Genomic DNA, 26,156 nt, shown 5'->3' with positions numbered 1-26,156 from the left:
CAAACGAAGCCCAGGTGGACAGAGGAGGGAGGCCCTCTGCCCTTCGGCACGTCACGTGGCCCAGGGGCCCGATGGTGTGACGGCGCGAATGACAGCACATGATAATGACTCCCACATCAACATGTCAACTCAATTTGGGCCTCTTATGGGCTCTCTTTGACTCAATCAATGCACGGCCTTCCATCTGTTTTCCACTGCTGTCTTCACATTAGCGAAGGAGAGATTTTCCCTAACTGCTTTCTACCAGTTCCATGTTATGTCTCATTTAATGGGGGGGGAAGCCAGCTAAACGTGAGTCAGATCCAGTCAGGTCAGGTCAGGTCGGTAAACACCAGCTACGACTTTGGGTGGGGGACAAAAAAACTCCACCTTAACAAGCGGGCCAGCTCATTGGGGGGGGGGGGAAGACAGTCCAATTAAAATCTGATTTCCAACAAAGTTAACAACTGAGTCAGACACCTCCACACCAGCACCGGGGCTGTTATTATGGGCTGCAGCTCGTTATTCCTCCAGCTTGACTTGTCTGGCTCTGCTGGCAGAGCGGCTGACTGGGACATCCAGTAAACATCTGTCAGGACGCATCCTTAAAGGGGAGCAGACACAGTAAGCTACTGATCCAGTGACCCCACAGTGCAGGCATTTTTCACTCACACACACGCACGCCTTTGACGCACCTGTGTGTGTGCTCCTGAGCTCCCATCCCATTTAGGCCATTTTCTTGAGAATTTGGCGCTTATAAACCGTTTATGAATCATTTATTCACCACACCACAGAGGGGGCCTAGCTGTAAGACTATGTGTTATCCCACTGGGGTGAAGTAGTGCATCCATGAATGATTAATCAGTTTCGGACTGTGGATTAATCCCCTTTTATTCATTTTTGATTCTTTTTTTTAAGGGGGGTGGGGGGGGTGCACAGCGCTGCTCGGGATGCATAACATCGATTCAAAATGACGTCCACAGGCCACTGTTTGTCTCCAAAACATACAAACAACGGACGGCTGCTGGCTTCCGAGCGAACCACACGTGGAATCTGTATTTCTGCAGCATTTCCGAGGCTAAAAGCGAACCGGTGGGTGTCTGTGCAGCAGAGAAGTGGGGGTATTTTTCCCCCCTCTCCTTTTTTTCGCAGGGTGATCAATGGAGCGGAGACGAATGAATGTAACGCTACGCCAGCTGTCCCGAGGAGGCAGGGCAGCCACTATACACCGCAGAGCCGCTGAATAAAATCGCATCAAATGCAGCCAAAGCGGGGGCATAAATCACCGCGCGTGTGGAAATCAAGCTGTCATGTGCATACCTGAGAGAGACACGGTCGCCTAATTCACACACACAGGCTGAATAGCGACCTAATAATAACAACGATTCCACTGCCTACCTCCATGAGCGTGTGTGCGCGCCCGAGCTGCGTTGCCGTTTTCTCCCTCGCCGCAATGGGATCCTTCTCCGCCGCTTCGGGTAGTATCAGAGATGCGTCTTTGCCCCGAAATGCAAACGCTCCCCCTGCATGTCGCCCCCCACCCTCCCCGCCACTACTACCAGCAGCAGCAGCAGCGGCGGCGGCAGCAGCAGCAGCAGCAGCAGCAGCAGCAGCAGCCCGGGCCTCCAGTATTAGCAGGTGGACGCGCCTCTCACTGGCAGAGACAGCGCGACTCTTCTCTCCCCCGCCGCTCCATTTTTTTTTTTAAATTACAGAAGAATTCGTATTCCAGGAAAGGCGCTATCGGGCAGCCAGCATGTCCTAATATCGCCTCTTTTCCTCAGACAAACACGGCGCGCACAAACTCCCGATGCGCGGCGCCCCTCCGCCAGTCCTCCTGTCGTTTAAGAGATGCTGAACGTTGCCATTGTCGCGGCGGATTCTCTTCTTCCTCCTCTTCTTCTTGTTTTTTCCTCTTTTCTTTTCTTTTTTTTGGCAGCTGGACCTCTCCCCCTCCTTGCGGCGCGCAGTCTCGCAGGCGCGCACTCCTCTTGCTCTCTCTCTGATTCTCCTCGGTCCGACCTATGAGCGCGCACAGCCAGCCGACGCAGGGCCACGCACCGCTTTGACGGACGCGCTGAGCAAATCAGGTAGTCCACTCTGAACAGGACTGTATCATAACAGGGCAACTGCAATGACATGAATAATGAATGTCTCACTCACGTCTGCTCCTGCTGATGGAGCCACTCTCAACATCTATGGATCATATCTGCAGCCTTTATTTTCCTAACCCATAGATTAAATGATAATGGCACTACAATCGACAGGAGAGTCGATACATGATCGATTGGGTTGCAGCTGAGAAGGAATTATACAAATAAATATGTTCAGTATTCCTTATGGATCAATAAGGATTATAGTTCATTAGTTCATATATGACCAAAGTGAAACTATAAGTTCCACAGCCATCTCAAGTTATACATATTTAGACTGTTTCCACTATCGCTGATGTGATTTTAATAAAAGTGTATTGAAAAACTAGGTTTTGGTATTTGTTGACAGTGACACACCAAACCGGGTTTCTCTCTCTCTCTGTCTTAGTTACACTTCTTTCTGCTTAACTTGACTTTGAAACATGGTCAACCAGCCTCAGTTTTGGCTCCATAGTAACACAAATTTCTAAATCTATGGCTAAAAATATCACTTCTGCAGTCAAATTGCAGAACAAAAGTCACTTGTCTTTTTTTGCTAATTTATAACATATTTTTTGATGAAATATGAAAATGACTGTCCCTGCTTCTCTCTCTGGCTCTAAAAGCTCCTTACTAACACATACATAATGAACTTTTCCATGTGATTGGCGCATGATAATTTGCCTAAAACAGGTTCATTAAAATCAATTAAAACGCTGTTTGTGCAAAACTATTAAACTTATCTGCAGTGTCGGAAGTGCAAAAGCAAATCTACGTGAAGTTTATTCATTAGAAAAGCACAATAACAAAGATGTGGCGCGTTATTACAACGCACCATTTAAAGAAACACCCTGAATTGTACACCGTCACAGGTGTGCTGCTCTGATTTTTGTCATTAACCTGTTTGGTGTGGCTGTTTTCCAGTGTCTTGGAGTGTTGTGTGGGTCTCACCGTGACTGTGAACCCTCTGTGAAATTGTGCGGCGTTGAAAAAAGCTTGAAGGAAATGTAGCACACCTATGGGGCTGCAGCAAACCCACATGTCAAGCTCACGCCGACACACTGGACTCGTGTCCTGGTGCGTCCACACTGCGTGTTCAACATAACAACATCAAGACTCCATCAATGGGACCAGTGGTGTTTCACTAATTGTCTTCTTCAAGATGGCGGAACCGTTGCTCGCCTGCCTTTAGGCGCCAGTGTCGCTGCACGCTAAACTTTCCTTCTTTCACCTTTAAAAGCTGAAGCTGAATGGTGAGTAAACAAACGGAGCAAAATCACGTATCTGTGCGGAAGATGGAAGGTTCGCCACGGTGAAAAGAGCTTTAGGCACTAATAGCGATTAGAAAACTGGACTATTACATGAAAAGTCTCCTGAATCTCTGCAAATCTTTAAGCAAATGGACCGGCGCTGAGAGTAGGGGACAAAAGCAGATCGCTTGGTCTGACCCTCACTGGCTGACGGCTGCCACCAAATCTCTGCTAGGATTACCACATTTGGAACCTGCACGCCTCCTTCGCTGGATTAGCATCAGCAAAAAAGAAAAACCAAAAGAAAACCCACATCGGAGCTCATTTGTCAGCTCTGCCTGAGATGCGAGTGTACTGATGCAAACAGCCGTCCTGGAACATGCAGTCGCTCTTGCTGATTCACCTGAAAGCCTGGAAGGCCCCTGAATGACGGCAGATGTGACAGGAACAAATGTGTATTCCGTAACCAGCTTCCAGTTTTCCACCTACAGAAACAGGAACCTGCACTTTAGGTGAGTGGAGCTGCTGAACTGCCTGTAGATGTGTAAACAGCGTCTGCGCTCTGTGATAGGCCTGTGCTCCTTCCTGCTGTTTATTGATCTCCATTCCAACAAATGTCTATTTCCTGATTCCTTGTCTTGCTGGATGAAAATGTGTTTTTTTTTAAACATTTTAATATGATCTCCTCAACATTTCTGCAAGACTTTCTGACTCACACTTAAGTTATTTCACTCTGATTTCTACAATAGAACTTGGACATGGACCTTAAGTCCTGCTTGTTTGGAGAATTAAACCATTCAGATATGATTTGAAGTCACTAGAGTTGATCCGTTAAGGGTGGGTGGGCTTTAAGTCACATCAGATTGTTTTGCCTGTGTTATGTTTCAGATCCAGGAGTTATTTGACTTAATTCCTTAACTCCTCTGGCAAAGGCCCCCGAAGCTGCTCTGTAGACGGTGAATAATGGAACGACTCCCGCGGGACTCTCAGCAGCAGCTGCTCTCATTTAACTGGAACAGAGGGGGCATTTTTGGAATCACAAGTGGCAGCTACAGTTTCACAACGTGGAGGGATGAGAAGTCAGGTCACCTGTAACGCCGGCCGACGACACCAGCTGGAGGGAGGGCGGGAACCAGCCGATGCTTCGGGAGAACACGAGAAACTTTTAGCAGGCTGAGGCGCGATTTGGAAAGAGGACGGGGACGGGCTCAGTGATTTTCCTGACATTAATGAAGGCGTGCAGGACATTCAGACGTGAGGGTTTTTTCTGCAGTATGAATGTGAACAAACAGTCCGGATCAATCAATACGCTGCTCAGAGGGTGTGTTATCTGCAGTGTGCTGTATCCAGAGATGCTTTTTTATTGACTTTAAAAGGAACTCTGTGTGTGTGTGTGTGTGTGTGTGTGTGTGTGTGTGTGTGTGTGTGTGTGTGTGTGTGTGAGAGCTGTGTGAATATTCATTCTCATCCTGACCAGGAGCATCAATACACTACACAGGGATTACGCACATAAATTTAGACTCCCACACACAATGGTGGAAATAAGTGCATCTTCTCCGAGGCGTCGATGCATATTCATGGGGGCAGAGCCGCCCTTGGCCACAAACTAGTTCCATTGTAGTGGTACAAGGGCGAGCTGGCTGTCTGGTGCAGAGGGATGGGCCCGAGTCTCAGTCGGCTCTGCCCGTTATCATCACAAAACCCTGCACGGTGCACTTCGGCAGCAGGCCACGGTGGGGGGTCGGCTGGGATTTGATATGTGTGTGCGTGTGCGCCACGACCCCTTTCATCACCAGCAGGCTACACTTGTGGCATCTCCGATCAGACCTCTGCTTAAGTTTAGACAACACCGCGCGTTTGTTGCATCGCCGAAACGTAGCGAGCCGTGCGCGCCCAGAAAAGAGCGGGTTCAACAAGAAAACGGAATATCTGCTCATCAGCAGCGAGTTCTTTGAAAATCTCTCCTTGAGCAGAAGGTCGTGGTTAGTATTATGGGCCCGGCTCTCCTACTGCGGTCCATATTAAGGATGCTATTAAAGGCTTCTGCGCGCCCGTCTCTCTTTGTGCCTGCAGAATGCTGCATGCTAAACAGTGGAAATGTCTTTCTCATTACCTCTGGAGGACACGCCGGCACACAGCTCCGCATCTGCGCGCATCACTTCCACACCGCGCAGAAAAATTAAGCGTCACCGCAGGATAGATGGCGTGATGCAGGATTAAAACTAGTTAAGAAAGCAAACACCTCCCCGCGTAAGCCCCTTTCAGAACGCTCGGCAACTTTAATAATCGACAGTATTATGTCCTTGACCCTCTCAGATAAAGCTTTGCCTCCACAGAAGACGGAGAAGTGGAATAATCCTGCGGCCGGGTACACCTAAGGCTCGCCAGCAAAGCCAGAGCAGATCGCAGGGAGTGACGTTCACCCAAAAATGACTGAATAGCCAGTTAGGAGCAGGTTTGAGGATTGCGGTGTTGCTAATGAACAGTAATAATCACTTCCCAGGGTTGTACACCATTAACACCGACTCATCTGCACAGACATCTGCTCCATGAAAGCGCGCCCATCCATCCAGTAATCACCCAGTTGCTTTCCTTTTAAGCAGGCCTCTATCAAAGTCCACTTTCATCTCTAATGCCACGCCGTGGCGGAGGGAGGGGGTCATTACACAGCAGAGCGGGGCCAGGTCGTTGTTTTTCCGCCATTGTCGGTGGCAATTACTTTTCCCGCCGTAACGCCTCCCAGAAAGCGTTCCAAGGCATATCTGGTCCCAGAGCGGGAGCCGGAGAGCAGCAGGTGGATCCACCGGGGACTTTATTACACACCAATTTGGACGTATTGAGGTGCATTAAAATCGTGATGGGGTAAATTTTTCCATCAAAATTGTTCTGAGAAAAGCTATTGTGAGATACACATTTCCTAGCGATGCTAACTCCATGGTTCGACATGCTAACTGAAATCCAAGTCATTCAGCCATCTGTGTGTTGACGGGAGATCTAATATGGGAATCTCCCAAGTGCCCCGTGTCTGGAGCCATCACGCAACATTGATGAGAAGAGCGCTGACAACTTTTTGATTAGACAGAACCTTTATTAATCCTACTGCAGTGTTCTTTCACCACCAATACCTCTATAAACAAGAAAAAAACAACAACACTGGGTGCGTAGGAATCAATCCCAATGATATTATTCCATTTAGAAACATCATCAGAGCCACAGCAGCCCTCCAGAAACTGAGGACATGCATGCGTGTACAATTTTTAAATATAAGGTCTCCATATTCTGATTATACAGCCCGAACAATCTCACAGTTCCCGTAAGATCTATATTGCGGCATATTAAATATTACCAAAGGAGGCAAACGGAGGCTCCGTCCGTGGTGAAAAAGACTCATGATTTCTATCAGTGACATATTGAATATTGAGCGTATGCAGCTGGGATAGCAGCCTCCAGCACCTCCCCATATTGTCATGGAGATGATTTACACTTTTAGTCTGATTTGTGTTTGACTGAGACGACTTGATTCTAAAACTTGGTTCTAAATGTGATTCTTTCAGAGCAGCGCAGTCATTAAAAGTGGGATCTTAAAAGCGTTTTATCTGCATTCATAAACAGCACGCTGTAAGAAGTTGACATTGGTCATATAAAACAAATTAATCTTAAATTTATTTCAAAAATAACGTTAAAAATTCAACTAACAGGAAATTTACATCAATGTCAAGGCAAATAAATGTCATCGTATAGCTCACCAGCGTCCAGTGCACAGGAAGATGTCAACAAACCAGACATCAGTAATGACGGCGGGGGTCGATTGTGCTGACAGTGTTACACATGTATGTGATACACGCACATGGTCTCTGTTTGGAGACTTCACCGCTCCTCCTCCCCGACTTGAGCAAGGTGCGGCCTTGATTCACAGGAGTCAGGGGAGGAGACAGTTACATAAGCGGGCATTTGGCTGAAGTGGGCGTGGTTAGAGAAGCCGTACCCCGATCCCGCCCTTTCCCCCCCCAGACTCCGGCAGATTGCGGGGTAAACCATCTGCGAGGGAAGAAGGAGACACGGAGGCAGCGCCTCCCCTAACAGGAGCAGTTCCCGCAGCCCTTCACACTGTTCAGGATCTCCTCCTGCAGCTTCTTCCTCTCCTCCTCCTTCTGGGAGAGTCGCTCAGCTGCTGGCTTTGATGCGTTCTGGCCGTTGTTGAGGATTTTGCTGTTCTGAGTGTGCCACAGTTCGGCGTACAAGCTGCTCGGGTTGCTGAGGAGCGTGTGGTGGCTGCCTCGCTCGGCCACTTTACCCTGGCGAAGGAGCAAAAAAAAGAATGTATGATAAATAAACTGCAGCACGCATGAAGTTAAACTGAAGAGGCTACAGACGTTAGTTAGCGGCTCTCTAAGACCACACAATGCTGACCACACTGCAGAGAGCTGGCTCCCCCCCAAAATCTTTACCGCCTCCCCAACAACTGTTACAATCTCTCGCAAAGGCGCGCACTCACAGACAGGCACGCGAGCACGCACACGCGGGCGCGCGCATCCCTCCCACACAGCCAAACACAAATGAAGGCACCCCCTTCCCCCACCTCCCATGAGCATGCAGAGGTGTTGGCATCGTCTTTTAGTGCGCCCGAGATAAGCATGTGACTGCTTCTGCTCGTTATTTTAATGAGCACCCCAGGCAGTCCTCTGCTGGTGACACAAGCAAACGCCATGGCGACATCACACGCAAACATGCCTCATCGGCACGATCCCTCAGATCCCCACCATCTGACTTTGGAACATGGAACCACTCGCGTCCTCTACCAACGGTTCAAAGGAGCCTCTTTTCATTCCGAGTTTAACGCAGGTCCAAAAAGGTCACATAGCGCCAATAATTGACATCACCCTACACGTATGCACGGTTACATTAAAAAGTCAGAACATACAAATGCCTTCGGTCAGAGGTGGACGGAAGTTTTACTTTAAACAAGCGTTGAGGTCGTTCTGAACGGTGTCCAGATACAGATGTTTCAATAAGGTCTGGCAGCGTCTCTGCCCCACGCTAATGAGACAAACCTCAGCCTTTGGTGATGAACTGGTGGCAGACCCACATTTGCCAGAAGTGCTCGCTGCCACTGGTTGAAAGGCACTCCCCGCCTACTAAGATGGCTGAGATCTGGTCTTGGGTGACTGGTGGGTGGGATGATCTCTCCAGGTAGCTGCTGCCATTAAGTCGATTGCGAGGACTCGGAGCCCACGAGCTAGCGTTAGCAAGCACGAGGCAATACGTTTTTGTTTTCTTCTACAGGAGACTTGTTGCTGTGAGAATGGTTCATTTAAAGATCCAAGTCTTCAATGACCACCTGACACTCAGTTAAAGATTCATTCTCCATGTAAACAGCAAGTCTGATCGGAATGATTTGCTCTGGTTTAAAAGGGCTTTTGTACGTGGGACCACACTGTAGCTAATGGCGATCTATAGAGAAACGACATGCTTACTCTGAGGCCTCAGCAGTGTCTGGGAACACGGCCCATACATTATTAGTCACCGAGACAAACAAGACACGCCATCTGACCAAAACAGCCAAGGAAGCAGCCTGACCGCTTTAATGAGCCCTTATGGAAAAAATAATACATTCAATGCTACTAACAGTGTCCTGCTGTTGTTGAAGATAATGAGAAAAGCCAAACAAAGCATGTTATCATCACGTACACTGGAGAAAGGTGATTCAAAAATAAATGAGTGCTAACGACACAGGCTACTCGCTGATTTTGTGCTGCTGGCAGATTCGGTGCAAAAGAGGTCACATCGAGCCCGAGACCTCATCCTTCCTTCAATGTAAGAAACATCTAATTGGACCAGCAATTAACACGGTGCAGGGTAACAGAATAGTGATAGATCATTTACTCTCTGTGGGCCCGAGATTCCAGCTGGAGAAAATATAGACGAGGAAAGGTATGAGATCAAGTAAGTAAATGAGTCTGCACCTCGCTGAGAACGATGATCTCATCGGCGTCTACAATGGTGGACAGCCTGTGGGCGATGAACACCGACGTCCTCTCTTTCACCATCTCCTTCATCGACGTCAGGATGTTCTGCAAAAACACAAATTCAACTCAATCGCCGACAACAGTAATAGCTCTGACGACGACCCGGGTCCGAGATCTGCGGTGTGCACCCGTCTGAAACTGCGCACGCTGTGTAGCTCATTGTTCATTAAAGACAGACGTGTTCTGTTTGCATTTGTTCTACTTCTCGCTTCACTAATCACCAATTTATTTGTTTTAAAAGAAACACACAAATACATTTAGAGTTCCAATTTAAATAATATTTTTTTTTAAATAACCAGCATCCGCACATCAGAAGTTTGACATAAATTAATATAACATCAAAATGGAAAAAAATCCATTGAGTAAATATCATTAAAAAAACAATAAGATTGACTTTAATATAATTTATATCGATATCAGTGGAAGTTCTATATTAATATCAACTCGTACGCTGCTGCACCCACAGGATATATATACTGTGTGAAATGCCTTTGTCAGAGAAGCTAATTCAGTAGGATATTGCACAGCAACAACCCGCCTCATATGCTCAATGTTTACTTATGATAATTTTAAATACCATTGTGAGCAGCAAACGCAAATCTCAATTAACATCCACATCTGCAGCCCCACTCCTGCCCACCAAGTTCAGAGCGGCCGCGCTGAACTTTCTCATTAAGTGTAACATTTACAAAGACTCCGGGCTTTAGGCTGAGCTGCAGATTAGGGGGGAGGAAACAGTGGCAGTTGGCAGCAGAGCGCAGGGGGAGGTGTGTTCATGAGCGGAGTGTGTGTGAGCCTGCATGTGTTGGGGGTGCAGCGTTTTGTTTTTGGGTTGTTTTTTGGGGGGTGGGGGTGTCTCACAGCAGGTACGTGATGACGCAGTAGTGAGCAGAGAGGGCGTCTGTTCTGCTAAATGCGTACGCGGGAACAGAGAGGTGTCGGCGTGGACGTGCGAGAGAGGGCGGCCGTCTCTGGGAGTGTTGCCGCCGTTGTCTGTCAGACCCACCTCCTCCGTGATGGAGTCAAGGGAAGACGTAGCCTCGTCATACAGGAGGACGGGTGGGTTCTTCAGGATGGCGCGGGCGATGGCGACACGTTGCTTCTCCCCGCCTGAGTCAAAACAACAGGTGTCACAAATAAAAGCGGACCGGACCCAACGCCGAGTGTGCAGCAACGCAGGGCTGAAGAAAGCGACTTTTTTTAATTGCGAAGCAAAAGCAGTGGGACAAAAAGATTCCTCCCACTGTGCCTGACTTGGCCTTTATTACATACAAGCTGTGTGCAGCGGCAATTAAGGGAGTAAGTAGCCTCACAGACCAAGCTGCCCACCACTCCCACCCCCTGAAACCCCCCCGCCACCTCCCCTCCTGACAGAGTCACTGGCAGCTGTCAAAGAAACAGTGAAATTAATGAGGTTAGTCATGTCTTCATTATATCACTCACTCCCTCACTACCTCACTCACCTCACTCACCTCACTCACCTCACTACCTCACTCACCTCACTCCCTACCTCACTCACTACCTCACTCCCTACCTCACTCACCTCACTCCCTCACTCGCAAAATAAACAAGGCTCAGTAATCGTACAGAAAGAATGAGCCCATTAATTTGTGTGGGTGAGTCCAGTATCTTCTGAACAGACATAAGATATTTTTATTGTTCATACGTCACCTCAGCTGGCCTTTTCTAATGAGAGTTATGAGTGGATGAGTGGAAAGTAACCTAGTAAGAGGAGTTCTATCTTGTTCTTCTGTTTTTACCAAACATTGCAATGATTTCATCTAAGGCTGCATGCTGGATGTTCAAAATAAGACCAAAAGACAGTCAGCCCCCCGTTATTTCTATAAAAACATTCTGCTTTCAATTAAAAGCATTTTTTACGTTAATTTCAGAGTATTTTTAAACAATCAAACTGATCATAAAACACTTTGGACATTTTCCTTTCATCAAGAATCTACAATTAAGTGTGTAGCGGCAACATTGTAAATGTGGATTGGGGTTTTCAATAGTTCCAGCATATGCAAAGAAACGTGTAATACCACCTAGGGAGATGATAATGTAACACACCTGACAGCTTGAGGCCTCGCTCGCCAACCTGCGTGTCGTAGCCATGAGGCATCCTGAGGATCGCATCGTGGATGCCTGCTAGACGCGCCACTTGGTGCACGTCCTCCACCGTTGCGTTGATGTTCCCGTACAGGAGGTTGTAGTAGATGGTGTTGTGGAACAGCACTGCATCCTGACACCATTACAGAAGCAAAACAAAAATCAGGCTTCAGAGCAGTTTACTGCAGCAGAAGGCTGCAGTTAGAAAAGGGAGGGTAGGAGGGAGAAGCAGACCACACGGATGACAACAACACTGGTTTCGTACCATCTGTTCAGATTAGCCTCTGAGCTCCACTGCAGACTGAATTGTACTTATTTCAACTGGCATTAATGTTAAACTCTGCTGCTCTGCTGTTGCAAGTAAGAACTGGAAATTACATTCAAGCCCAAACATTTCATTTGTGGCCATCAGCTTGAAACTGTGTTCTCATCATGTCTCCTTCCAGAGTGCTTGTATTTCATTGTCGTGTACTTTGTGTGTGTGTGTGTGTGTGTGTGTGTGTGTGTGTGTGTGTGTGTGTGTGTGTGTGTGTGTGTGTGTGTGTCACACACCTGAGGAACGACCCCCAAAGACTTCCTCAGGCTGTCTAAGCTGACTTCTCGGATATTCTGCCCAGCTATGTAGATGTTGCCCTTCTGAGGCTCATAGAAGCGAAATAAAAGCCGCACAATGGTGCTCTTTCTGCAACCAGAGGAGGAACAAATCATCAGAACAGCGTTGCACCTCCACGGTATCGGTCACATCTGATGGCACGGCTGCGCTGCACGACCTGACATACAGTTAAAGATTTAATGAAGATCTGTGTACTTACCCTGACCCACTGCCACCGACGATAGCCACCTTTTTCCCAGCGGGCACTTCGAAGGACACCCCATTTAAAACTTTCTGGCCTTCCAAGTACTCAAAATAGACATCCTCAAAGCGAATGGTCGCTTCCTGCGGTGTGATGGCTAATGGCGGTGCGAGATCCTTTTCCTACATAAAAGCAGGGGGTTGAGTCACTGGGATAAAGAGAAGACACATACAAAACAGCCAGTGGCAGACGCGGCCCAACATGATGCAATTCCACTCCAACACCTTGCAAAGAGGGATTTTGCTGCTGCTCCCAGCCGACGTGAACTGCATAAAGCCAAGGCATTCAAAGCCAATTGAAGAGGTTGTTTCTAAAGGCCATCTGAATCTCCACACACATGCCCTTCATAGCAACTGAAGGATCAATAGCTGTGAAAACTTTCAGTACATACAGAGCTGCGGCCAAGGCCAGCAGTGAATAGAATTCTCTACTTTCTGTGCATAAAAGCCCGATCTGCACCATTACCACGCTACCTATTAGCATGTGCCTGAATCGACCGCAGCCAATTAATACAAATACGTAACTCAAAGTCCATTAGTATAATGAGATGATAATCCCCGCAATCCCAAACATGGGGCCTGAAAATTCTATGCAACAATTTTGAGCAACAGGGAGCTTTAAATTATTTTGCAGCTACATAATATGCCTATGTTTGACACAAAAAATAACATTAAGGCAGCTGTGGCCTGCTGGGCAGTGCCATTCCAGAGGGAATCACAACTGAAAGGAGATTTACTGATGAATTAAAAAGTAAATGGACAGATTTGCTTCTCCAACTGCAATTACTCGGTGAAAACTGTGACAGTGTTCATCTCTTTAAAGAAGCTCACTCACATTTTCAATGGGATTTTCTGATAAAGGGTGCTATCATAATGATAAATGTAATCAAGTGTTACCAATGTATGTGGCCATGGGTGCAGAGATGGACATGTAGGCGAACTAGAACTGGCATCAAAAAGGAGCTCAGTGCACCATTAAACATCTTAACTCTGAATCGGTCTAATAGATTTTCTCATATTGAACTCTGCGCTCTGCGGAATTCAGAAGTGAAATTGTAAAAAAACAAAAAACAAACACACACACACACAAAAGAACAAAATCTCTTTTGCAATTTAAGGCTACAAAGAGAGGCATGCTAAGCTAACAAGTTACCTTGATCTTGGTGTCAACGTTGAGGAGAGTAAAAAGAATGTTCATATCTATTAGGGCCTGTCTGGTCTCTCTGTAGACTGTGCCCAAGAAGTTGAGAGGAAGGGAGAGCTGAAAGAGGAGTCCGTTCACCATCACCAGGTCTCCAACCGTCATCGTACCTTTGCCACAACAACAAAACAACATCGCTCCTGAATGTCTGTCTCTGCTGCATCATTTGAATTTGAATGAGCCTAAAACACACGTCCACTATCAAAGTCTTTGGGAGAAAACGTTGAGCGTGACAGTCTTCACTCACTCAGTCTTAACTTCCAATTTGCTGAATTGAGGTAGTTAAAGCTCCTGTTCTTTTTTCATCGCACAATGCTTCAGTTCAGATGATTTTTTTGTATTAGATGAGGTTGTTTTGGTTCTTTATTCCAAATTCATATTTTCTTTTTGTGCAGTGGACACAAACCTGGGGCACAAAGCAGTAAAATCTAGCTGGGTAATTGCCAATTTGTATATTTATACCTCGGTGATCTCAGACTTTTTTCACAAAGTGTATCCTGTTGTGCATGTTTGTTGGACTGCCAGATCAATAAGGGCTGAACAGGCTGAAATACAATTCAACAGCCAAGAATAAACCCACCTGTAAAAACACCACGACGTTCAAATTTTAAACTATCAGTCTGTTTGTGTTTTAATTCCTTCACCAATCACTCAGCCAGGTGACTGCAGATGTTGCCATTCTTGCCAACAGGATACACAATGTAACTTTAAATAAAAGCTAAAATCTGCATGCTGCACAGGTGGTGTTGGTGTCCGAAGTCAGACGTCAGTAACACATCGGTTTGGAAATGAAACTCGAAAGGTCTGACAATGGCTACAAGCATACCATAGTTATCCAAGTGGAAACCAGTAAAGCAAATATAAATTTAGGAGATAAAATTAGTGTCACACTTATCTAAATCCAATGCAAGAGAGACGATGACTCCAAACACCCACTCAGGCCAGCCAGCCCCAGGCCATTGAAGACATCTCAGAATCATTTTTAATGATTTGTTAACATACACACACAAACACGCGCATGCGCGCGCACAAACACACGCCAAATTCTCGGCTCACCTGCAGCGATGCCCTTACTGGCGAGCAGCATGATGCCCGTGAGTCCAACACTGAAGATGGCACTCTGGCCAAAGTTGAGCATGGCCAGTGTGGATGTGGTCTTCAAAGAGGCCGACTCATAGGTCTTCAGGAACCCATCGTACCGTTCTGCTTCATATTTTTCATTGTTGAAGTACTGCAGCCAGGACGAAGGAAGGAGGATAGGAGCGGGACAAAAATGAGATTCACGATAAGACTAAACTCTGAGCTGAGAGAAGAAAGAAATAAAAAAGGCTGCAAAATATGGTAAAGGTTAAAAGTTAGGGAAGCGTGGAGGGAAGTGTCAGGTAGACAGACACTTAAAGTGCAGCAGGACTAAAGGCAACATTTGTTCCAAGGGACCACTGTAGGCATAGTTGAGGTCTCAGTCGGCGTTTTGTGCAGTTTTTCCTCTCTAATTCTTCATCTTCGTGTACTAAAAGGATGTGGAGAATAATAAAATGGAAATCAGACCAATTCAGTTCAGAATTCAGTTCAGAATTCGGTTTGGCGACCTCAGGATCGGGTCTCTGCTCTTTGCAGATGATGTGGTTCTGTGGGCGTCATCGGCCCGTGACCTCCAACTATCACTGGATCGGTTTGCCGCCGCATGTGAAGCGGCTGGGATGAAAATCAGCACCTCCAAATCCGAGGCCATGGTTCTCAAAAAAGGTGGAGTGCCTTCTCCGGGTTAAGGAGGAGATCCTGCCCCAAATGGAGGAGTCCAAGTACCTCAGGGTCTTGTTCACGAGTGAGGGAAGAATGGAGCAGGAGATCGACAGCGTATCGGTGCAGACGCCGGTCGATCTTCGTTCCTACCCTCACCTATGGTCATGAGCTTTGGGTAATGACCGAAAGAACAAGATCACGGGTACAAGTGGCCAAAATGAGCTTCCTCCGTAGGGTGGCTGGGCTCTCCCTTAGAGACAGGGTGAGAAGCTCTGCCATCCGGGAGGAGCTCGGAGTAGAGCCGCTGCTCCTCCGCGTTGAGAGGAGCCAGATGAGGTGGCTTGGGCATCTAGTTAGGATGCCCCCAGGACGCCTCCCTGGTGAGGTGTTCAGGGCATGTCCCTCTAGTAGGAGACCCCCGGGAAGACCCAGGACACGTTGGAGAGACTATGTCTCTCGACTGGTCTGGGAACGCCTGGGGATCCCTCCGGATGAGCTGGAAGAGGTAGCTGGGGAGAGGGAAGTCTGGGCTTCTCTTCTTAGGCTGCTGCCCCCGCGACCCGACCCCGGATAAGCAGTAGAGGGAGGGAGGGAGGGAGGGATGGATGGAATTCAGACCATGGTCCAGTGTGTGTAAATGATTAAAATTAAAGCATTTCTAAAAAAGCAGGGGATTATTTTTTCTAAGAAATTCTAGACCGCACTTGAAAACGAATTACGGTACTAATTTCCATCAGACCCTGGATTTATCTAAAAGATGAGACTAAAACAACCAACAATAGATTTCCTGTATAGATCCCAGTTTAATCAAGTAACACACAAACACATTTCCACATCTATCTTCGACATATCTTTCTGACCAAATGCGACCCCATGACCCATGACCTTAAAAGTCCAAATCCTCGATCCATTAACCTTTGCAGGTGAAAAGCATATCCTGCCCACTAAGCACAAGAACACACACACCTGGCACACACGCAAACCAATAGCAGCTCTTGAATTCAGAACATAAAACTCTAGCATAATCACAATAACAGCCCTCCTCAACTCTGGTACCAATTACCTAATATTGCTGTTTGTTTAGTTTGCACTATTGTTCCTCTGCTCTGGTTAAGTGGGCGATTTGCTTCACTAGCTAACAGCAGTGGTACCATGCTGCTACTGACTTGCCACTGATTTGCATATAGGGAAATGCAGGAAATCAGAGATTGAAAAGAAAGTAGCACATGGAAGGCAAACAGAGGCAGTGCAAGGCAACATGTTCAGGTTCTCATCCAGCCCTTTGTGAAAGTGGAACGGATTTCTGAGTGGGTGGAGATCTAATTACATATGCACACTCACAGCTCAGAGTGATGCTAAATCCAGCCGCATTGGCACAGATGACACAAAATAACTGAACAAAACATTAAGAAAAACAGGGTTGCAAAATAATACTGCAAAAGAAATCACGTGGGTACCAAAATACACCTGGAACAACAACTAAAGCACCCAAAACAGGGGGCTGATTATGTCCAAACATGTTTGACAGGGTGACCTAAACAGCCAATGATTCATGACAACCAGGCCACTGAGACTAACGTCTGTCAGAGCACAATAACATCCTTATCTTTAACCAACGGGCCATCTTTGTGTGACAGCAATATAGGAAAATGTAATCAGTGACATTTAAGGTTTAGACTCAAAAAAGACAGTGAGAGACTAAATACTGAGATGGAGCATTAAAAATGATAAATGCCTGAGTCAGTAGAAAACCTTTTTTGCTCAGCATTCTGGGGAGTTGACTGAAAGGATTTTTTTTTTTTTTTTTTTTTAAAGGAAGTAAAGGGGAGGATGTGCCAAGTGTACAGTTTTTTTGTGAAAGTAAGCCAAAGATCTCAAGGTTGTAAGCGGTCAGTTAGACAAAATGAACTATTTCAATGTCTGTGACTAAAATGCAAATTCTGATGGTGACAATCATGCACCTAAAATACTGCTACCATGGCCTCGTAAATGCATGTTTACTCAAATGAAGAGGAGAAAATAAAGAGAAGATGATAAAGGAGAGTGAAATGTAAAAATAAGAAGCAGCATGGGATGAAAAGTGTGATTGTGTGTGCGGGACGTGCTTCACCTTAACAGTCTCATAGTTGAGGAGAGAGTCAATAGCTGCGTTACCAGCGTCATTGTCGGCTTTATTCATTTCTATCCTGAAGCGAGTCCTGTGCAGAGACACATTCCTGTAAGCACTTTCTTAAGCACACATTTCAGTCAAAAGCTGAAGCACGTTACTGTCTGTGCAGTGATGGGCAGAAACATTTATTGAATAGTATTTACGTGATAAGAACCACGAGCAGTAAAGCAGCAATTTGAATGACAAACAGACACAAGACCGACACAAACATCCTCGTTACCTCCACTGAGTGAAGAGAATAGTGAAGAGCGCGTATGCAGATAAGGTGCCCAAGGCCACTGCTGCAAATTGTCCGCCACACTTGTAATACTGCAGAAGGAAAAAAGCAAAGGAAAAAAAATAATCAAAGGATGAGTCTAATTCTGTGATTCAACAGCTCTGATAAAATGTCTAGAGATGTCAGCCAGCCTAAAACTGATGTCAAACTCTACCATTTTTCATCAACCCACTAAGAAATTTCATGTTGCGAATTAATAAGAAGCTAAGTGAGACTTTATTTATTTGGACAATGCTGTCTTCTCATTACAGAAAAACCGACATCAAGATCCTGAGCAGAGTAATATCAGGAACTACAGATGAGCCTTTCTGTCACTGGTGGCCGAGAAGAAAGACATCTGTTCGTGACGTGCTCCACAGAAGGACATTAAGCTGCAACAAAGCTTTGAGATTTATCCCTGACGCTAACAGGCACTCTGTTGCCACTACAGGTTCATTGGAATCCTGTTACATTTAGAATGCAAATGAGACAATATGTCCAGAATTAATATTCCAACAATCTGCTGTGATGGCCATCAAGGTGATGGATTGTCTCAAGGAAGGACTGAAACAGCCACAAGAAAAGGAGGAAAAACTAAAGCAAAAAAAACTCTTTCGGCCAATAGGTTTGGCAATCTGTACAATATTTACAGTAATCTGATCAGTCAGGGCGCTTCCATTTTGTGACCAAAGTCATTTCCATGTAAATGGCAAAGTTAAGATGCAGAACTGTGATGCGTAGAAGCTCACATTCCCCAATCCTTTTCATTCAAAATAAAAATGAATTGATGCATCACTGAAATACCTCTAGTGAAGCTGACTTGGAAGATGAAAGATTCTCTAATCTGGTTTTCAATGACAACTGATTGTGAGCTCTGGCTGACCTAGACTTTTCTTCTTTTTTTTTTTTTTTTTTTTTAAAGTGATTTTAAAATTCTAGTTTAGCAGTATTACACTAAAATGTAGTTTGTAAAAAGATTCTTAAAAAAATTCATAGTAATGTTTTGCAAAGCCCCAGTTTTTCAAGCCAACAATCACAAAGTCAGGTGAATCCTTTCCAATCAACATCTTTGGTATTAGCTTGCATAGCTAACGCACAGACTCACCAAGATGGCACTGACGAGGCCTACTTCAAAGACCGTGGGTCCTAGATTGAAGATGAGCGCACTCAGGACAAAGGAGATGCCCCGCGTGCCACGGTCAATAGCCTTGGATAGCGCCCCCGTCTGTCGGCTAAGATGAAACCCCAGATCGAGGCTGTGCAGATGAAGGAAGACGTTCTTGGCGATGCGACGGATGGAGCTCTGGGCCACCTTCCCAAACACAGTGTTCCTCAGCTCGTTGAAGAAGGCTGCGCAAGCCCGCGATCCACCATCTGGGACCAACAGAGGAGATGAAGATTTGAACAGCTGTTGTGAAAAGCAGTGAGGTTCAGACAAAGAGGCTCCAAGGCGATGAAGGCCGAACATATTCTATTCTCATCCCCAACAACTTAGAACTGCTCTGAAGCTCTAAAAATGCTGTGATGCAACAAAAGAATATAACCTTCATGGTCTTGTGATATCTAATATAGTGCTGACAATTTGCAGCTGCTGCAATGTGAAGGCTTATATGAGGTGCCAATTTTTTTTGCACATCATCTCTGGTGTGAGAGCAGTGCAGAGACATGTAATTATGAAGCTGGGGGCAGCCTGGCTACTATGACAGGCCAGCACACTGCAGACACAGCAAAGGGAGCGTATCTGACCGTACACACGTCTGTTCAGAGTGCTGGGGGGAGCAAACTACAAGTGTGAGCAGAATACCAGAGGAGCGAGGTGGGATTCAATAAGAGCATTGTGCAGAAACGTGACGAAGTTGCCAGTGAAGAGATTTGATCTATTATCTATGCTTTCTGTCCAGCTCCAAACAACATGCCCACCATTTATATCAAGTAGATATTTAGTTATAAATAAAAGCATATTATTAAAAAAAGATAGCAAATACAGCCAAGATGAAAAAAAACAATAGTGAAACACCAGTAATTATGCAGAGGCAGCACATATAATCCAAAAATACAAAAGCAACACACAATATAATCATAGACAATAAGCACATACCATCACATTCAGGGATGCAGACTGTCATCACATATAGACAGCTTCCATGGTCATGACGCAAATGACAGCCATGTATTAGTGTGAGCAGGTGTAGTTGTCGGCAAACCATCTTTTTGTCTTGGCTGTGAAAGTGGAGTATGTATGTATGGCTTTAATATGGGGGGGAAGTGAAATTTATAGTTACCCACACCCCTCTCTTGAGCTGCTGCAGAAAATGTAGTGCATGTCTTTTTCAAATTAATATTAATCTGTGTTTGAATGACAAATTGCTTTCGTGCTGTGCCTTCACCTTCCTGTACATTATTTCCCTGCTGAGACCAAAGTTGGGGTTAGAATCTCTCTCCGTCCTCCAGCTTCAGCAGGCTGTAATGCGGCGTTAAATGGAAATGCTCATCCAATGAACAATGTGTCCACATCTGACAAGACAACCTGCACATTTATGAAGACTCTGTGCAACCTCTTCGGCAAATTACACCCGTCACGGCACACTCAGGTTGTTGGGGGCCCAAGTGTTGCAAATGGAGGGGGAATTCTTCTTTAAAACCCCTTCATTCTCCCATGTCATCTTAATGTGTGTGATTTGGTGCCATTTTCCTGCACTTCCCTGATCCAACAGTCTATATAAATGTGCAGGCAGTGGGCTCCTTAAAGAAATAAATCATCTTCAGCCTACGTGTCACCACTCCTCACTTACAGGGGGAACTGAACAAAAACAAGATATATCACAGCTCTTTAAAGATGCTCTCTGGCCTTCATGATGCAGAAACTGCAAACAGTTCCAAAAGGACGTGAACTGCAACCTCATCACTGCAACAGAAATCCATCTACCTGTCTTCCTCGATTAAAGTATGATAAGAAAACCTCTCTCGAGAGGGCAGCGTGATCCGGTATGAAGTGGGGCACAGAAAGAGGAGCACAATGTAAATACTTTTGTGTAGAGGGACTGGTTGTGCAGCACCAGTGATTTGAATGTGCTGAGAAAAGGTCAGCCTGCAGATAATAAGCACTCCCATCGTCCCTTTTTGATGAGCGCGGCACCTGCCAACAAAACACAAGTCTGGGACTTACAGCCAATCAGGACAGCCGTTGCCATGGTAGCCACGGTGTTTGGCGCGTCATTCAGGTTCAGCATGTGTCCTGACATCTGGTTAAGCTCGTCCACTGCATACTTAAACATGAAGGGCACCGTCACATTGGTGAGCTGGGAGGGATTCAGAGGAGAAACCGGAGAGGACACTTTCAAACAGACTGTAAAGTTAACACATCTACATTTACGTATACACACGTAAAGGAGGGCTTCCCACTAACTGTAGGTGATAAATGTTATTGTTAATAGACAGCTGGATGCATATGTGTATAGCCACAAGAATACTGTTCTGTGTAAGCCATGGTTACTCTCCCTGACAGGCTGAACCGAGGCGAGGAGGCTGGAGCTTCCTGCTAATGGAATTGAAATGGTTATTACAGATAATTAAAAGCACAGGGACAGCTGTGTGACTCAGACTGGGTGTTTAGGACAGCTACACAACACAGGAACATGCAGAGCCCGTTCACTCGAGTATCTTCCCCCATTTTTTACTTTGCTTTCTCTAATGTTACCAATGCAAAAAAGTAAACAAAGTATAATAAAATGGCTTATAGTCTGCTAAAGCTATATCTCTGGGGCTTTTAACACATTTGTGCATTATACTGAGACAATACAAATCCTCTTGGGCCCCTCAAGGAAAGAAACAATATAGTTGCTACCAAGACAACAGGAAAACGACACAAAAATAGCCCTAGCTATTATCACTTGTTCGAAATGCGTCTCAATTTTTCCAATATAAATGATAAGCCAGCGCGCATTCAACCCATTATGAGCCAACTGGAGATTAAATTGACACAATGTCAGTCTGTTCCCGTCCATATACGACCTCACAGCAGTGATAGTGTGTAAAATACTAGAGGGACCAGAGGTATGGTCTGCTGTAGCCACTGACTTATTCCACGTAATAATTGCTTTCACACTACTGATGGGTTGAGTTCAAACTAATTGGAGAACGGGAGGTAAGGCTGGACGGTGTGTGTGTTCTTTTCATCTTTCGCAAACACAAGACCACGCTGGGAGGCAGCAGCACATGCTTATTTAGGAGCTGAGAATTTGATTGTTTTCCAGGGTGTTAATTAGAGACCATTGAATAAAGGAAGAGGAAATGCTCCATGCACTGATTGATGCCTGCAATTAATTATTTAAAAACAAAACAAAAAACTGTCTCTGAATAGTTTTTACACAGGAGTTTTCAGCAAACAGGTCATCTGATTTAACAACGACATTTCTGATTACAAATGTCTCAACAAGTTTGACTTTGACTTTTAATGCACTAAACCACTTTGTGACTGAATTATACACTTCATGTTCTTGACATAATCTGATGGCAGCATTTTATGCCACGATTAGGAGTAATGGCTGTTTCTGACCGACTCGGCTGCTCATTATGGCCAACAGTTAAAACACTAGGGGTGAAATGAAACATCAGAATCAAATCCTCACCATGCAGAAATTGCAAAAGGTTATAAAAGAAGCCAATTGCGTTCACAGGCTTACAGAGTTCAAGAATGCACACAAAGTGATAGAGTGGTTGATCTACAGTAAATACCGTTTCAATAACTGCTGCATAAAACTCACTTTGGCTGCAGCAAGCAGGCCCAGAGAGACGGCAACTCGGGCTCGTAGGTCAGGTCTGTCCTTGGGCCATATGTAGGACAGCATTGCAGACAGGATCTGAGTTGAATTTATCTCCTTTAACTGTGGAAACAAAACAAAAGGTAAATTATTTCTTCGATTATAAATACCATAACAATCGGTACAGGATCATTTTGAAGACCACTTAACATTTGCTGTGCTACCTTGCTAAGCCATGAATAAACCGATATTGCATTTCATTGTAAATAAATTAAATTAAAGACGGCAGACACACAGAATGTTGAATGTCAGCAGTGGTCCCTTGGGAGCGCCAGGGAGAGGCAGTGACAGCCGAGTTTCCAGGTGAACCTGGGACACTGGTTTGACACGACAAGTCCCAAGAGACACCTGAACTGTCATCCCAGCTGAATATGAGAGCATACTGCCAACATGGATGTTTACCAACGCTCCAACACACACCTGCCACAGGGACTGACTGCAGGCCAAAGAATATGCAATAATTCCTCTAATCCACTCAATATGGTGGCAGTGAAATACAGCGTCGCTGTGTGCCATCATCCCTAAAAATATTACAGTGAGACTGTGCCCGGCACCTGCTTTCAATGCAATCAAGAAGGATGTGACATTCCAAATTGAGAATTAATATTAAAATGACGGTTCGCCCAAAAGGAAATTGCACTCATTTCAAATGCTTTTGAATCTGAATCCATAAAGTAATCCAGTTTCCAAGGTTAAATTATTATCATAAATTGGTAAAAGGCTGTTCAAGATGTCAACTCAAAACAGCATCATACAGCTACTGTAGGGCTAGCTAGTTCGGAAACATTAAACCAGATGTGCTAGAGAAAGGAGAGAGGATGTGTGCAAATACTGGCGCTAACAGGCTAAAACATAGAACTGAATATGGCACAAGTCTTGAATGTTGAAGTGCAAGATCAATATGGAAGCTTTTTATGCTTCTTCTGGGTTTTAATGTTTGAAGGTCAGTGATTCACTCGACTGAACAATTCAGGACCTCAATGAACCTTAAACATGGCCCTTACTTCACCTCCCCCTTCATGTAGTAGGGATGAATGGATAATTTTCATTTAGAATCCATATCCGAGGTCCCTTTCTCATTTTCAGCCTTTGAGGCGAGCAGGATGCAGAGAGGGAAACGTTATTTACCTGCTCAGGGAACAGAACTCTGTAGCACAGTTTAGGATCATCTGCAGCCTCACAAATCATTTAATGCACGTTGCAAGGTGAGTGTTAACTGTTTTTACAATACCACCCCCCCACCCCCCACACACAAAAGAAATGAGGTTTGTGTGATTGGCAGAATATGTGGGTAATTTAATTACGGTCGAAAAAAATACTTACTTTTAGCAACTGTGAGCTCACTCAGCTAACCTGTATTTTTATTATTACATAAGAACACATACTTGTTACTGAAGACTGTTTTTGTTCTGAATTAATGTGTTTGTTTCCAGCATTGCGACATCACTTCTAGAATCAGTATTCTGCTTGGCTAAATATTAGCTCTGTGATAAGAGGGTCCTACCTGTGTTGTTTTTAAAAGCATTGCTCCTCATTTAGCCTGATTTGAATAACAATAGCAACCTTGTCAGTGGAGTTGGTCTCCCCAGGTGTTTTCAGTTGAGAGTCCAACAGTCACTCCATTAATAAATAAGCACTATTTGCTTTAAATGAAATATCAGAACAGCATTTCGAGGACATAAAGCTGAAAGCAGGTTGAGTACTCACCACATTTTGTGGATCTGCATTTAGCCGTCCTCCCGCATTTCCATGCCAACATGTTCTTTTGTCTGTAATCTGCAAGTGCTGCAGAAGAGTCATGGTTAGGATGTGCGTGTGATTAGTGCCATTATCAAAGCCAATGAAACACGTGAATTATACATGAAGGAATGATCAAATATATCGAGCTAACTTACTTTTGCTGCCTCTAAAATCCGATGGTTTCCACTCCTGCTTGAACTCCATGTAGCACGTCTTTGTTGTGGCTTGGAGGTCAGCTATAAAGGATGACATGTCAAATCAAAAAAGCTGTCACAAAAAAGTAAAGCAAAGCAAACAGCTGTTTGATTCCACACAGAAGAGCAAACACACAAAAATCAGATTTGACACGTCTTTTCAAAGAAAATTAACACCACACATTCATCAATTCAAGGATTTGCATTGATATCCCAGTATAACCTCGCAGGGTGAGACTTGACCCACCGATACTGTATGTTGCCATGCCTATAAGGGATTAAGAAACAGATATACTCATCACCTGAGCGACTGCTCTACAAACCAACCACCACTGCCAAATTGAAGAATAGAATATTAAAAGCTCTAAATTAAAGCACCATATAAGTTAGATTGGTTGCAATTATTATTATAAAGATATACTATGTTTAAAGCCATTTAATATGCTCAAACTGAAGAGCTGGGCATGTGTTTGTATTTAGACTCAAAAAGGTCATTCTGGTATTGGGAGGGGGTCAATACTCTTTATTCCCCCTGTAAATCATTGATGGTTACCACTTTACCCAAGAATCATCACATGTTGGGTAAGTCATTTGGAATAGTCTTTTAGGATCATAAAGTCTGTAAATGTGCTTTTGTTTGCAAGGATCCAAACTCAGATGGACAGGAACACCTCCATAAACCAAAAATGATAATGGCTTCAATGAAATCAACAATTATGAAAGGCCCAAAGATTAGCTGCTGTATGCTGTACATGAGCAGCTATTTGTGCATGTACATTTTGTCAAATAACTACTAAGTGGATGTTAAGAGAGTAAAGCGCTGCAGACAGCAACACTGGGTGGGCCAAACAAGCAGCGTTATCATCCACAGACAGTTCCAACACGTGATGCAGATCACTCACATGCCAAAGAACAAGTAACGACTGGTAGACCTCTATAGAAAAAAGAAATCGATAAGGAACGAAGTAGTTTGACTATTTCGAAAGACACATGTGCGTGTTTAAACAAATGACGTAAGACTGCAGCGACAGTAACTCTTAAGTTAGCTAGCTACCCAGCTCTTGTTTGTCTCCCCCTGTTCCTCGATGCCTCATTAATAGGACAGTGACGACAGCTGGACATAGAGGCGAAACGCTGTCCATTTCATTCCATCAAAAACTTTCCTGGAAGTTTGACGGAAGCACTCGGCTCCTGCCCTTGTCCGGTGACTGTCACACCACAAACACACTGTCCTCCCTGCGGCCGACCTTTCACTCACCGCGTGTGCACTTTGGCGCCTGTGGTCCGTCCGAATGTCACCGACGCAACTATTCCAGTGATGAAAAGAGCGCGCCTGTCCAAGGAGGTACGCCAATTTTCGTCTTTGGAAGTGAAAGCCGCATTTCAGAGGCGCTAACATCGGCGCCATGTTGACGACAGTGGAAGGCAGGGGCTCGAAGCACCGGCTGTTACGTCATTTCCGCTTTGCGCCTCCGTTACTGTCAAAGCTAGTAAGCTAGTAAGCTGCTTTTTCGAACTCAGTATGTATATTTTTACTTATCGAGCACTATTTTGATTTCGATTCAACGCTGTTAAGTATTCTGAAGCTCGCCTTTGCGGACCCAATGATTAATCCCTGCGCGGCAGCAGTGCGAATCGGAGATTTTGACTTTAAAGCAAGTGTCCGGGCACAGGGAAGAACACGTT

The 26,156-nt window shown here is 45.1% G+C and overlaps 2 protein-coding genes and 1 long non-coding RNA gene across 4 annotated transcripts in view; 1 reads left to right on the top strand and 2 right to left on the bottom strand.

The window, feature by feature from the left end:
* Nucleotides 1–2,014, bottom strand: part of nexmifb (neurite extension and migration factor b) — a 48,569-nt gene extending 46,555 nt beyond the window's left edge. Inside the window, exon 1 of one of the 2 annotated variants that reach the window (XM_029846881.1) lies at nucleotides 1,378–2,014. The gene's annotated coding sequence lies outside the window, so the exon portion shown is untranslated. The remainder of the gene's footprint in view (nucleotides 1–1,377) is intronic. The other variant, XM_003970443.2, reaches the window with a different exon arrangement.
* On the top strand, nucleotides 1,932–4,705 carry LOC115252285 (uncharacterized). The gene is made up of 3 exons (XR_003890689.1): nucleotides 1,932–2,069; nucleotides 3,036–3,873; nucleotides 4,250–4,705. It is a non-coding gene; the product is annotated as an uncharacterized lncRNA (long non-coding RNA).
* A 1,723-nt stretch (nucleotides 4,706–6,428) lies between these two features.
* Nucleotides 6,429–25,916, bottom strand: abcb7 (ATP-binding cassette, sub-family B (MDR/TAP), member 7). The gene is made up of 16 exons (XM_003970442.3): nucleotides 25,729–25,916; nucleotides 24,432–24,512; nucleotides 24,244–24,321; nucleotides 22,480–22,599; nucleotides 20,883–21,015; nucleotides 18,822–19,090; nucleotides 17,681–17,769; nucleotides 17,401–17,488; nucleotides 14,604–14,778; nucleotides 13,500–13,657; nucleotides 12,306–12,469; nucleotides 12,046–12,175; nucleotides 11,455–11,626; nucleotides 10,394–10,497; nucleotides 9,325–9,432; nucleotides 6,429–7,656 (listed from the first exon to the last, which is right to left on the bottom strand). Exons 1-16 carry the CDS (start codon nucleotides 25,876–25,878, stop codon nucleotides 7,438–7,440), a joined length of 2,238 nt encoding a protein of 745 aa, XP_003970491.3. The 5' UTR covers nucleotides 25,879–25,916; the 3' UTR covers nucleotides 6,429–7,437.
* Nucleotides 25,917–26,156: the final 240 nt, after the last annotated feature.

Source organism: Takifugu rubripes, chromosome 14 (genome assembly GCF_901000725.2).
Source record: "Takifugu rubripes chromosome 14, fTakRub1.2, whole genome shotgun sequence".
Classification (NCBI taxonomy): Eukaryota; Metazoa; Chordata; class Actinopteri; order Tetraodontiformes; family Tetraodontidae; genus Takifugu; species Takifugu rubripes.
Note: the sequence above shows the minus strand (reverse complement) of the source record. Positions and strands in the feature narration are given on the sequence as shown.